The sequence below is a fragment of the Vipera ursinii genome, assembly GCF_947247035.1.
Source record: "Vipera ursinii genome assembly, chromosome: 2".
Taxonomy (NCBI): Eukaryota; Metazoa; Chordata; class Lepidosauria; order Squamata; family Viperidae; genus Vipera; species Vipera ursinii.
The window spans coordinates 197218769-197231875 of NC_139513.1; the positions used below are offsets into that span (position 1 = coordinate 197218769).

The 13107-nt window shown below is 40.2% G+C and overlaps 1 protein-coding gene across 1 annotated transcript in view; it reads right to left on the reverse strand.

The window, feature by feature from the left end:
• ZCCHC7 (zinc finger CCHC-type containing 7) overlaps positions 1–12115 on the reverse strand; it is a 141899-nt gene extending 129784 nt beyond the window's left edge. The window contains exons 1-2 of the mRNA XM_083356792.1: positions 12027–12115; positions 1292–2014 (exon numbers count right to left, since the gene is read on the reverse strand). Coding sequence (XP_083212918.1) covers positions 1292–1997 — 706 coding nt within the window. The 5' untranslated portion in view covers positions 1998–2014; positions 12027–12115. The remainder of the gene's footprint in view (positions 1–1291; positions 2015–12026) is intronic.
• Between the last annotated feature and the right edge of the window lie 992 nt (positions 12116–13107).

Genomic DNA, 13107 nt, shown 5'->3' on the forward strand with positions numbered 1-13107 from the left:
ATTGTTCACTGCCCAGAGGCACGTGTTCAAGATGGGCAGCTGTATAAATTGAATAAATATATTGTAAAAAAAATATTAAGATTTCTATGCACAAATTAAATGAATAGTTGTTTTTAAGTATTTCATACCTACCTCATCTTCTGCGGTTTTCTTGCTAACGGTATACAAACCTAATTTTAAGTTTCTATTTGTAAAACAGTAACTTATTCAGACTGCAAATCTTACAAAACACTCATCAGGCAAGCATCATTAAATACATTTCCTTTCCCTGTGAAAATACCATATTTTGAATTAAGATGAGGATGAGAACAGAACTAAAATTTGTGTCTTTTTAATGACATGTTGGTGGAAAGACAGACAGAATGCAGATAATCCTCGATTTATGACAATTGGGACTGGAATCTCAATGTTGAGCGAATTACATGGCGGGCTATGATGTGGGGAGTTGGGAAGAATTTCTCAGTGGCAGCAGCAGCGCTAGGGCTAAAGCTGAGATCTGAGGGTGGTGGCACTGGCTGAGAAAGACCCAGGGCCTCTACTTCAAGCCCAGCCTTGGCCTTGCCAAGTATTGCTGGGAAGGGTGACCTAAACTGGGAAGAGGAGAATAGGTAGGTGGAGATAGCTGCAGTGCTTCTGTGGTTATAAGCCTGAGCAGGTTTGCCAAGCACCTGAATTTTTATCTTGTTACTATATGGGCACTGCAACTTCAAACACTGGTCTTTTAATTCAGCACCATCATAATTTCAGTTGCTAAATGAATGGTCATAAATCAAGGGTTAACTGTAAAGTAGAAACCAAGACTAGCCCAAATTTGTTTTCATAACAGACTTTATCACTGTCTCCAAATACTGCTCTCTCTGAACTTGAAATTTTAATGGCTTAAATTATAATTTTACAGTTTAGAAAATTATCAGTCCAAAAGTATAGTGTGCCTTTCTTTCATTTGTTTTCCTCATTTACTGCATCAGTATAATATTTGTAATCTTTTTATTGCAGATGCACATTAGCTTCATGGCAACGTGCTCTTCTTTTCTCACTCAGGTTACAAACTGTGGACATATCCCAGGAAGACTATACTTCCTTATAAATAGGTGTAGGGCTGTGGTGTAAATGCTTTTCTGCTATTCAAACACAACATGATTTAGAAAGGTACCAATATATTTTATAGCAGTCATTATACTTACTGTTTTATTTTCCAACACCCTAAAACTGTTTGACCCTTTATACTCTATTATGATATCTGATCTTCCTTGTAGCTACTTGGAATCACCCCCCACAAAAACATACTAACCTCTACTGGCTGAAGTTCTACAGCCTTCAAGATTTAACAGAATATCATCATCTTTGTCATCTGCGGCACTTCCCAGCAGCATCCAGCTCTCCACATTATCAGTTTCAGAGGATATACTTGACACAGCAATTGCATCATCGCTACTGGAGCTGTCCTCAGTTACTAAAACTCTATGAATCATGTGAACATCACCCTGGTTATTTAAGATTGCCTTTTCCTTAGCCCTTCTTGCTTTAGTTGAATTCACTGCAATCTGATCCTCAGTTTTCAGGATAGGCTGGGAAGGGTGTTCAAGAGATTTTTTGGCACAAGAATATGCAGTCTTATTTAATTTACGTAAAGTTGGAAACGCTGATGCTGTTAGCTTCTGGAGTTTACTCTCGTAAATGCTATCTTCATCAGGAGTATCAGACAATATTATGACATCGGAGCTATCCGAAATGTTAACATCACTATCTGAAATGACAATTAAGTTATTTCTCTGATCTTGTTCATTCTCTGATTTCTCCTTCTTCAAGGACTTAAATTCTTCTTGTCCTCTGACATCCTTATTGTTATTTTCACTGACATCCCCAAGGTCTTGTGCATAATGGATTTGACTGTAAAGATGAAATTCTACTTCACTATCAATGCTTGTTTCACTGGAAGACCCTTCAGAATAAGGGTCATCTTCAAATGCTTCTGCATCGCCATATCCACTGAACATTATGGTAAATATTTTATCTAGGGAGAAAAAACAAAAGAAAAAATGAACGAAGCTCAGCAAACCAATGTAGATATTTCGTTAACACAGAGAACAAGCTTTATAGTGAACAAAACTTCAGTCCATCTATTCTAGGGTGCATTTCTATGCATGTTTCGGGTAACACTGGCTCCCTCGGCCATGAAGCGGAGGTCAGCACCGTGTCCTAGAGTCAGGCATGATTGGACAGGAAACCTTCACCTTTATCTTTTTTACTCAAAATCAAGCTCCAATGTGTTCAGTGGGTTTTATGCTTTTGAAAGAAAACTTTTAACAAGGCAAAAGGTTCTGTAAGATATAAGTGCATGCCGCACTAAGTAAAAATACTAATGCTGCGTACTTGTGAGAAGTGTCTTCCAAGGCTATGCAAAGTCTTTCAGAAGAGGGCCAAAAACCTAGCTGGCAACCAAGAATTCTGCCAGCTCTCTACTGCGCTGCGTGCAGCATGAAGGGATGAGACAATGTGAGGATTCTTTATCAATTTACCCAAAAGACCTGCTTGTCAAGAATTTTTTGACAGATACAAAAGAAATGTGGTTTGGAAAATAGAAAGAAGAGATGACTTATTGTACTCAGGGGCTGCAATTGTGCAGATACTCTAGGTTGAATAAATTCTGCCCCTCTAGTGAAGCCCATCACATACCAGATCCCGTCCATTAATTCTTTTGCGACAGGCAATGACGGAAAATGTTCTACCGTGCAGGCACCTCTACCCAAATAGGGTTCACTAATTTGAATGATTTAATAGGTCAATAGTTTTTATCAAATAAAATCAACCAGTTTAAATATGAAATACTAAAGTTATACTAATATTTCTGTTTATTGGTCCATTACTTTTAATGGATTAAAAAAGGAGAAAACAATTACATTGGCATAGGATGTAGGGAGAAAAAACTGATGAGCTCAAATAAACAATTTCCCTTAAAGAAATCCAGGCCCCCATGTTCTCTTGAGAGGAGGGAGAGACAGTAACAGTTCCGGCACATAATTGGAATCCATTCAGATGGTAACTGATATAAGCCCAGACAAGGAACAATAGAAGAAATACATGCCAAACAAATGAGAAAAAATTCCAACTCTTTTCATCAAGCTCTCTGGAGATCACTAAGCTCTGACCTCACTGAGCATTTCAGCAATTTATAAATGTTGTTAAATATTTACACACCACTTTTCCAACTGATTAAAGTGGCTTACAACCAACAAACAAATTAAATAGTATCAAAAATGGGTAGCCTTGCAATTAATCCACCACATCAACCAAAACCTAGCCTTTAAAAATATTTTTATGTTACACTGTACACATTTATTTATTTATTTATTTATTAAAAAGCCGCAAACAGCAGCCAATTTATTTCTCAAAAGATTCCTGAGTTTTGGAACAGCCATTGTAAAAACTCTGTGTTAGGTCATGTGTTCCTGCCAAAAGCTAAGCCAAAAAATCTCCCTTTTTGTTTTATATTTATACTGTCAAATTCAAAATGACCCCCAGCAGTTTAATTCACAAAAATGTAAAACAAAGTAAAACCTAAAATTTAAATAATACAATAGTTGTATTAGTGTCAATTAACTACCCAAAGAGGCTTTCCAATAGTTGTGTCATAATAACTTCTAGAAACCCAACAAGGAATTTCCAAAGGAGGCTATTGCATAATACTACACAGAGGCTGCAAATGAAAAACTCTGCCTGAAAAAGCTTATTTCATTCACTTCACACACCTGAAGGAAGACCAAAAGATTCTAATGTTGAGCCCAATTGGGTGGGCTGACTGAGACACTTCTATGCAGAGAAACCAGCTTACTAACAACCCAATGTCAAGTTATATAGGACTTTGTGGGTAAAACACCAGCACTTTGAACCTGGAAACCTACTAATAATCAACACTGCAAAAATAAACAGGTATTATATGATCATAGTGGTTTTGACATGTTAATACACAAGCAGCTATATTTTGTACCAGTTGTAACTTATTAAATAGTCTTCAGAGGTAGCCCTATCTAGAGCACATACAGTTGCAATAAAAAGTATGTGAACCCTTTGGGATTACGTGGAGTTTTGCATCAATTGGCCATAAAATGCGCTCTAAACGTCATGTAAGTCACAACAATAGAAAAACACAGTCTGCTTAAAATAATACTACACAAACATTAGCTGTTGTCATGTTTTAATTGAACATAAGATGGAAACATTCACAGTGCAGGGTGGAAAATGTGAACCCCTAGCCTAATGACTTCTCCAAGAGCTAATTGGAGCCAGGAGTGAGCCAACCTTGACTCCAACCAGTGTGATGATATTGGATGTGTTGCTGACAGCTGTCCTGCCCTTTAAAAACACACACCTGTTTGGGGTTTAATGGTCTCAAGAAGCACTGTCTGATGTGAACCATGCCTCGCAGAAAAGAGCTCTCAGAAGACCTACGGTCAAGAATTGTTGACTTGCATGAAGCTGGAAAGGGTTACAAAAGTTTCTCCAAAAGCCTTGATGTTCATGTGTCCATGGTAAGACAGACTGTCTACAAATGGAGAAAGTTTAGCACTGTTGCTACTCTCCCTAGGCGTGGTCATCCTGTAAAAATGACTGCAAGAGTATAGCGCATAATGCTTAATGAGCTAAAGAAGAATCCTAGAGTGTCAGCTAAAGACCTACAGAAATCTCTGGCACATGCTAACATTTTTGTTGACACATCTACAATAAGGAAAACATTAAACAAGAATGGAGTACATGGGAGGATGCCACGGAGGAAGCCGTTGCTGTCCAAAAAAAATATTGCAGCACGTTTGAAGTTTGCAAAAGAGCACCTGGATGTTCCACAGCACTACTGGCAAAATATACTGTGGACAGATGAAACCAAAATTGAATTGTTTGGGAAAAACACACAACACTATGTGTGGAGGAAAAAAAGGCACAGCACACCAACATCAAAACCTCATCCCCACTGTAAAACATGGCGGAGGGAGCATCATGGTTTGGGGCTGCTTTGCTGCCTCAGGGCCTGGACGGATTGTTGTCATTGATGGGAAAATGAATTCCAGAGTTTATCAGGACATTTTGCAGGAAAACGTACGACCATCTGTCCGCCAACTGAAGCTCCGCAGAGGATGGGTGATGCAACAGGACAATGACCCAAAGCATACAAGTAATTCAACAAAACAATGGCTTCAACAGAACAGAATACGCCTTCGGGAGTGGCCCAGTCAGAGTCCTGACCTCAACCCGATTTAAATGCTGTGGCATGACCTTAAGAGAGCGATTCACACCAGACATCCCAAGAATATTGCTACACTGAAACAGTTTTGTGAAGAGGAGTGGTCCAAAATTACTCCAGATCATTGTGCAGGTCTGATCTGCAACTACAGGAAACGTTTGGTTGAGGTTATTGCTGCCAAAGGAGGGTCAACCAGTTATTAAGTCCAAAGGTTCACACACTTTTTCCACCCTGCACTGTGAATGTTTCCATCTTATGTTCAATTAAAACATGACAACAGCTAATGTTTGTGTACTATTATTTTAAGCAGACTGTGTTTTTCTATTGTTGTGACTTACATGACGTTTAGAGCGCATTTTATGGCCAATTCATGCAAAACTCCACGTAATCCCAAAGGGTTCACATACTTTTTCTTGCAACTGTAGCAGTAATTCAAATAATAGCAACAGCAACAGCACTTAAACTTACATACCACTCCATAGTGCTTTACAGCACTCCCTGAGCGATTTACAAATGTCAGCATATTGCCCCCAACAATCTGGGTCTTCATTGTACTGACCTCAGAAGAATGGAAGGCTCAACCAACCTTGAGCCCATCCGGATTGAACTCCTGGCTGTGGGTAGAATTAGCCAGCAATACTGCATTTTAACCACTGTGCCACCACAGCTCCGAATAAATACATGCTATGTATTTCTATGACAAAATCACTATGACAAAACCCTCCCAGTCCAAGTAAGGCCTCAGTTTTGAAGTAGCCGTAAGCAGGGTGGATTTGATTTAAATCAAGTCGATTTAAACCATGATTTAAATCATGATTTAAATCACTAGTAAAAAGACTCGATTTACATCATAATTTTTAAAGAGCAACTGTCATCTCAGTCCCGCAACAGCTCCTCCTCTGACCCGCTGTTGACTCACCGACAGTCCCACTCACTTTAGTGGGACGGCTGGTGATGCGGCAGTGACACAACAAGGTGAGGGAAGTGGCTGGCAGCAGATGAGTGGATGATGTGCCATGATGGATCTGAAATGACAGGTGCTCTTTAAATGTGAGGACTCAATCTTGCTGGTAGTTAGAATCTTTTAATATTATTGTTTGCAAACAAAATGAAGGTTTCCTATTTAGAATAATAAGCTGTCAGGTTGGTAAAACAGCGATATCAGCGATATTTTTAAATTTTAAAAAATCTGATTTTTTTGTTTTTTAAAAAATCATCCATTATTATCCACCCTGGCCGTAAGTCAAGACAGAACACCAAATTGGACATAAGCTTTCAAGTAAATTCTACTCCTTCTGCCCAAGCAGTAACTTTTCTTGCAAGCGTCCAGCTTCAGTTTGTTTCATGTCACCGAATCCAAACAGCCTCCCAATGCCACTGTGAGATTTACCTAGCATCTCCAATTCACAGGGTTCAAACTATATGAAATGCTATTATTTTTATCCTGCTGATTTTATATATTTTGTGCAACTCAAAGCAGTTGACATACCTAATTTTTCATACCTCCTACTTTCCCCAAACTAACAACCATATAACGTGGGCTGGACTGGCCCAAAATCAACCAGCTGGATTTCATACAAAAGAGAGGACAAGAACACACAACCTCCTGCTCTTTAGGCTAGCACTTCATAAGACCACTACACAAACTGGCAAAACCAAAATGTATTGTGCCTGGATTGATGGTATCTCATCCTGAACCAATGGACAACCTATATTAACAATAAATGTGTATAATCTTGGACCAAAGTAAGCCTTCTCTCATGAGGAGAAACAGTTCAGGTAATACGAGAGTCCCATAGGAAAAAAATGCTGGGATGTATGGTACAACTTGAGGTCTTCCAGATTATCAAAATTACCATTTCCAATACTACATTCTGGCTGAAAATGATGGAATTTACATTTCAATAACATTCACAGGACTGCAAGTTACCCAGGTTTAAAGTCAATATTCTATATAGGATTTAAAAACCAAATGATAGCCAATAAACAATAAATGATGAAGAATACCTGCACTTTCAAATACCTCTCAGCACATGCACAGGAGGATTCTTGATCAGCTGAGATTTCATATAGCTTTCAATTACAACCCTGACTCAGGCTTTCAAGTTACAAGAGGACTGCAATGCAAGGACCAATTGGCAGGTTCATCCCTGGAAACAACTTATATGGTGATCTATTCTCTGCCATTCACTATGTTTCAATGTGCTGTTAGGACTTTAACAGTGACTTGTTAGAGCTCTTACCACCGGAATTCATTTAAATATTGGGGAAACCTGACTCTGAAAGCTATGGGTTTTATAAGAATATTAATCAGAGTTTAAATGCAGTCCTGGAAGAATTCTACATAATTCTTTACAAAGTAGAGAAAGTTTTCCTAGGATTAATGGGCATTTAATATTTCTGCTCAAAGATCATATTCAGCAGAAATTGACAGGTTTTCACTACCTAAAATAAATTTGGGTTTATTAATTATTATTAATTTAATTTTATTAATTTAATTAATAAACAGTATATCAAGCATGTTGATGTAACTGTAAAAGAGATGGTTCTAATGTCCTCAGTTTAGATCACGATGTCAATCTTGTGACATCACATGACATGTCACGACGTATCGCAACTTTTTTTCCATTGCTGGCAATGGGGTGGGCATGGTTTTGGCGTGATGCATCCAGCCCGCGGGCCAGCAGTTTAACACCCCTAGTTTAGATTCTGATAGCTACATACAAATTTGATGAAATCTCAAATCAGCAAAGATCCAAAAAAGGCACCGAAATAAGCAACCATTTAAATTCCTCTAGATTCAACTCTATTATATAATACATCATACTGAAGTGAATTGTTCCAATCTTCTAATTGGGATAAAAATTATTTTTTTCACCACTGTATTTTGAATCCCAATGGCATGACTGGTTAGGTTCAAGTGTACATAGTCAGGTACTGACTCAAAAACCCCTCTATGTACACTAACTCCTCAGAGCTATAACATAATGAACTGCATGACATAAGGCAAGTTCCCTCTCTAGAGAACCAATAGAATTCCACCTGATTCTACTTAGTGTCTTTATTACTGCACTGACGCTTACATACTATTAATACTGCAGAACAAAAGGACTCATATATTTCAGGGAGGGAACAGCTTCCATACAACCTCATTTCTTTTTTTCTTCTTTCTTTGCCAAGTTCTTCTGAATAGGTCATGACTCCCTTAGTTCATAAGGTGGCATAGTTCAAAAGAAAATTACCAGGTTTGGCATTAGTAGACAGTTCTTGAAAGCTGTGTATTTGTGTAAAGCAGGGGACCCCAACCCCCATCTGTGGACTGGCACCAGTCCACGACATGCCAGAAACCAGTCCACCCAAACAAGCAAAGCCCCATCTGTGGGATGCAGGCAGCACATGAAACCACGGCCCCTCCGGTCTACACAAAAACCTCTCTCCATGGAACCGGTCCCTGGTGCTCAAAAGGTTGAGCACCTCTGGTGTAAAGCATGACTTCCCCAAATAAACACCATCTCAAGCTTATATTTAAAAAAGGAAGGCTCGCAGTCAGAAGATAAGGAGCTAGTAAACCTGCAGCTTGCAAACACTCAGCCTACAATAGTCCCTCTTGCCAAACCTTGTTCTTCTGGCACGCAACATTATCTGACAAACATTTTAACACATTAATGATATCTTAGCAAATAGAGACAACCCTTCATAAAACACACACACACACACACACACCAAACTTGTCATATATAATATGCAATCTGCCTAATGATTTAGGAAACCTAACAAGACCTAGCACTATGACAAGTAGTTGGCTTGTTGTCCAAAAGTTCACACACTTAATTTTCCACACCTTGTACTAATTCATACGAGCCTTAGGCTATCCAGGTATTTCTAACAAGAATTCCTTTCCTACAAAACTGATGATGAAAGCATGGTTTATTAACTCAAAGTTCTCAAATCAAGTCATACTCCCATACTGTACAAATACAGCATGGCATCATTTGTGAATCAATGCTAGATCAAGCAAAGATTACACTACACTACACATCATTAAAGATTTGCAGGAACATTCTTAAAAATAATCAGACTTATCATAGTATAGATAAGAAGCACTTTGTTTCTTCCACTCATCTAAAATTAGTATCTATACAGTACACAAGAAATGATTTGATGTAGTGGTTAAAATATCAGGCTAGAAAACCTGGAGACTGTGAATTCTATTTGCACTTTAGGCCAGACATGTCAAACACAAGGCCCGGGGGCCAGATCCGGCCCGCGAAGTGGTTTCATGTGGCCCGCGAAGCCATCCTGGAAACAGTGAGGGAACGGCCCCCTCTGCCTTGGCCCCCTCCTTCTGCCAGAGACCCTCAGATCTGTCCCACTCCTGCCCAGGCCCCCATAGGCACCCTCGATGCAAACGATGTAGAGCTGGCCACGCCCACTCAGTAGGCCATATGCACTCTAGCCATGCCCACCCAGTAGGCCACGCCCACCCAGGCCACACCCACCCGGCCCCCTGAGGGCAACCGCAATGCTGATGCGGCCCTCAATGAAATTGAGTTTGACACCCCTGCCTTAGGCACAAAGGCAGCTGAGTGATTTTGATCCAGTCACTCTTTCTTAGCCTTAGAAAGGAGGCAATGAGAAAAAAACTTGCCAAGAAAACTACAGGGACTGGTCGATCCAATCACTAGGAGTCAACAACTGACTTGAAACCACATACATATACATACGCACAATAAAATAAACAGTACATATGAAGTTGTTTTATATAAAGGTAGGCCGTTGGCGTATGTCTTCCCTATAGATATCAGCTCTCCAAAGTTTTAAACAGAAATCTCTTCAGTTTTACTTTATGTTATCAAGGTTTGAATGCATAATCTTTTGCAAACCTATTTAGCTAAGCATTTGTATTATTAAAACTATTGCAGTTATTTGGTAAAAGTAGAATGCAATTCTACTTTCCTAAATAAAATTTTAAAAAATCTGAAAATGAGGTAAGAAACCTAGTGCCTTATAGCCAATGTTTTTATTTTTCAGTTACAATTCCCATAATTCCTGTTCATTTGTTATGCTGACTGGGGCTTATAAGAGATGTAATCCAAAATATCTGGAGAGTACCCAGGCTTTAAGGACAAAAAGGTATGAAAAGAACCAAAGAAATAAGTTAACATCTTTAACCATCCAATTTTGCCCTTGTGGAATATTATTACTTCAGTAATATAAAATACTGTAAGGTGCTATCATGACTACTTATTAATAGCCTATTTCATAGATGAGCAAATCTATATTTAGTGAAAGCTGCATGCTCATACTAACTCACTGAGTAGGATGGAATTTTAATAGATGTTTCCTCAAAATAAAAATGTAACACATCCAATGTATTAAAGCTTCTGAAATAAGCAAATATTAAATGGTTTTTAGGCTATCTGATACCAGGGCAATAAAAAACAAAAGAAAAATCCGACGTTACCCATGTTTTATTTGCTGAGAAAAATGAAACAGGTAAACTATAGGGGGAAAAAAACTCTCCTAACAGGACAGCAACATTATTCAAGTTTAGAGACTTTATTTTCATTTCTCCAACAATGAATTAAGGGTAAGCTTATGCCAATTATCAGGAAAGAAAGGGAAGGGATAGGAAGGGCACCAGCTTTGCTTCTTCCTGTATAGGACAGGGCTGTAATCTTGAAATTTCTATTATCACAACCATCCAAAGGCAGCAATGAGATTCTTCTATAAATATACCAAAACAGAATGTATGGGCTACACATATTTTTATTTCAATCATATTTCATCCATGAATTTAAGGTACTACCCATATTTCTTTAACTTTTATTTTAGTCTGACAGTTAGTGAATGGCCAAGATTAGCCAGTAAGCTTTCTCCCTAAGGTAACTACACAGAGGTCTCTTCGATATGCATATTGACTTTGGTAGCACTGCAGAGCATAATTTGGTTATTGGTTTCTTCAGGAAATTGGTTTCTTCTGCGCTATCAGAGAGAGGGAGAAGTCTATTTCTGAGAAACTGAAAAATAAGTTTATATTTTTTTTTCCTTTAACTTCTCCAGCACTACTAGTGCGTATTTGTCCCAACTACCGGTATATACAAATTTTAAAATCAGCAAAGCTGAGCTTTCAAACCTCATCAGGCCTTGCTTCTCTCCCATGACATATCCCTAGGCTGCAGCACAAGGAGAAAAGCAACCCCCGTGATTCTGTCACAACAGGTTATTATTTATAAAGTATTCTCTCATTTAAGAATCAGCACGTCACCGTTTTGTTCTCTCTCCCAATTTCTTCTCCCGTGTCCAGTCTTATTACGAAACTGTAATCCTAAAGGCACACAGTCTCCTTTGCGTTGATCAGGAAACCACCTTAGAACCCTTGAGATAAATAAACGGATAATCAATATACACAAATGCCTCGTGATATGCAACGTAGCCTTCCGAGAGAACGATTTTGCAAAACAGGAGACAGAAAAAAACAAACAACAATTAGGGACCGCGTTCCTCCGATCCTTTCCTAAGAAACATCCTGTACACCCCGGAAATAACCCCCCCCCAAAGCACAAACTTGGCTCTGATTTTGGCTTTCCTTTCTGCTTTACGTCCTTCTGACCTGGTCACTGACCAAAGCATGAAGTTGTTGGTTTTTTTTTAGGTGCGTAACCGCTCTAAAATGGGGAGGGGGAAGAGGAAGAAAAAGCCAGCACTCGGGCTAATAAGATGGTGGGGGGGGGAGGGAGAAGAGACAGGAATCGACGAATTCACGGCCTCCTTCGCCCACGTTACTCACTAGCGCTGCCTGCTGCAACCAGGAAACCCCTCGAGACCGGAACAGCCGCCACCAAAGACCCCTCCCCCCGCCTCTCACGTCGAACTGCGCTTCCGCCCGCCGAGCAAGGAAAAGGAGGAGGCGCGGCTGATTAAAGGTAACTGCTATTGCGCCTGCGCTTCAGGGGGGGAATCACGCCGGCCAGGACGCAGGCGGAAAGCACGCGCCGCTGCTACTTCGGTGTGAGGTCACAGGGCTGGCCGGGCGCCCGAGCACGTGCGCTTGGTTCCCCTCTTTCCACCCCCCCCTCGTTAGAACGGAGTCCTTTGGATCCAGCCTTCCTCGACGTATCAAAGGAATTATGGGGGGGGGTTGTGGGTGTCTAAATCAGCATAGTTGGAGGGCACCAGATGGTGACGGCCTTTTTTAATTTTTTTTTTAAATTCCATTTGTATCCCGCCCTTCTCCGAAGACTCAGGGCGGCTTACCAGCTTAGCAGTAGCCTTCATTCTATGTATATGCCTGCTTGTTAGGGCTTTCACACACACACACACACACACACCCCGAGCGGCATTATTACAAAGTCAGCTTAATTGCCCCCAACAATCTGGGTCCTCATTTTACCTACCTCGGAAGGATGGAAGGCTGAGTCAACCTTGAGCCTGGTGGGACTCGAACCTGCACTAATTGCAGGCAGCTGGTGTTACTTAAGGAGGCATTAGCCCACTGCTCCACCAAGGCTTGATCTTTGTGGATCCAGAACTCATAATTTGGGACTTTAAACAAGCCGGCGCATGGCTTCCAATTCAGCCTTCTTTAACCGGCTGGATCAAGATGATGAGTCTTGGTGCTCTGCTCTCGGAGAGCACCATTAAGGACTCTGGAAATGTTCAAGCGGTTGTCCCAAGCGTTAGCTAGATGCTGTGGACTACAACTCCCACCCAGATAACTAGGGAGTTCTGGGGTTTGTAATCCAAAGGAAAGGGTATGCTCCTCCCTTCCCCCCCCATTTTTTTAGAAGATGGATACAGATTTATCCAAAAGGCCTTGGATCTGTGGGGGGGGGGAGCTGGGAATCAAATCCTTTCAGTACTGGTGGTTA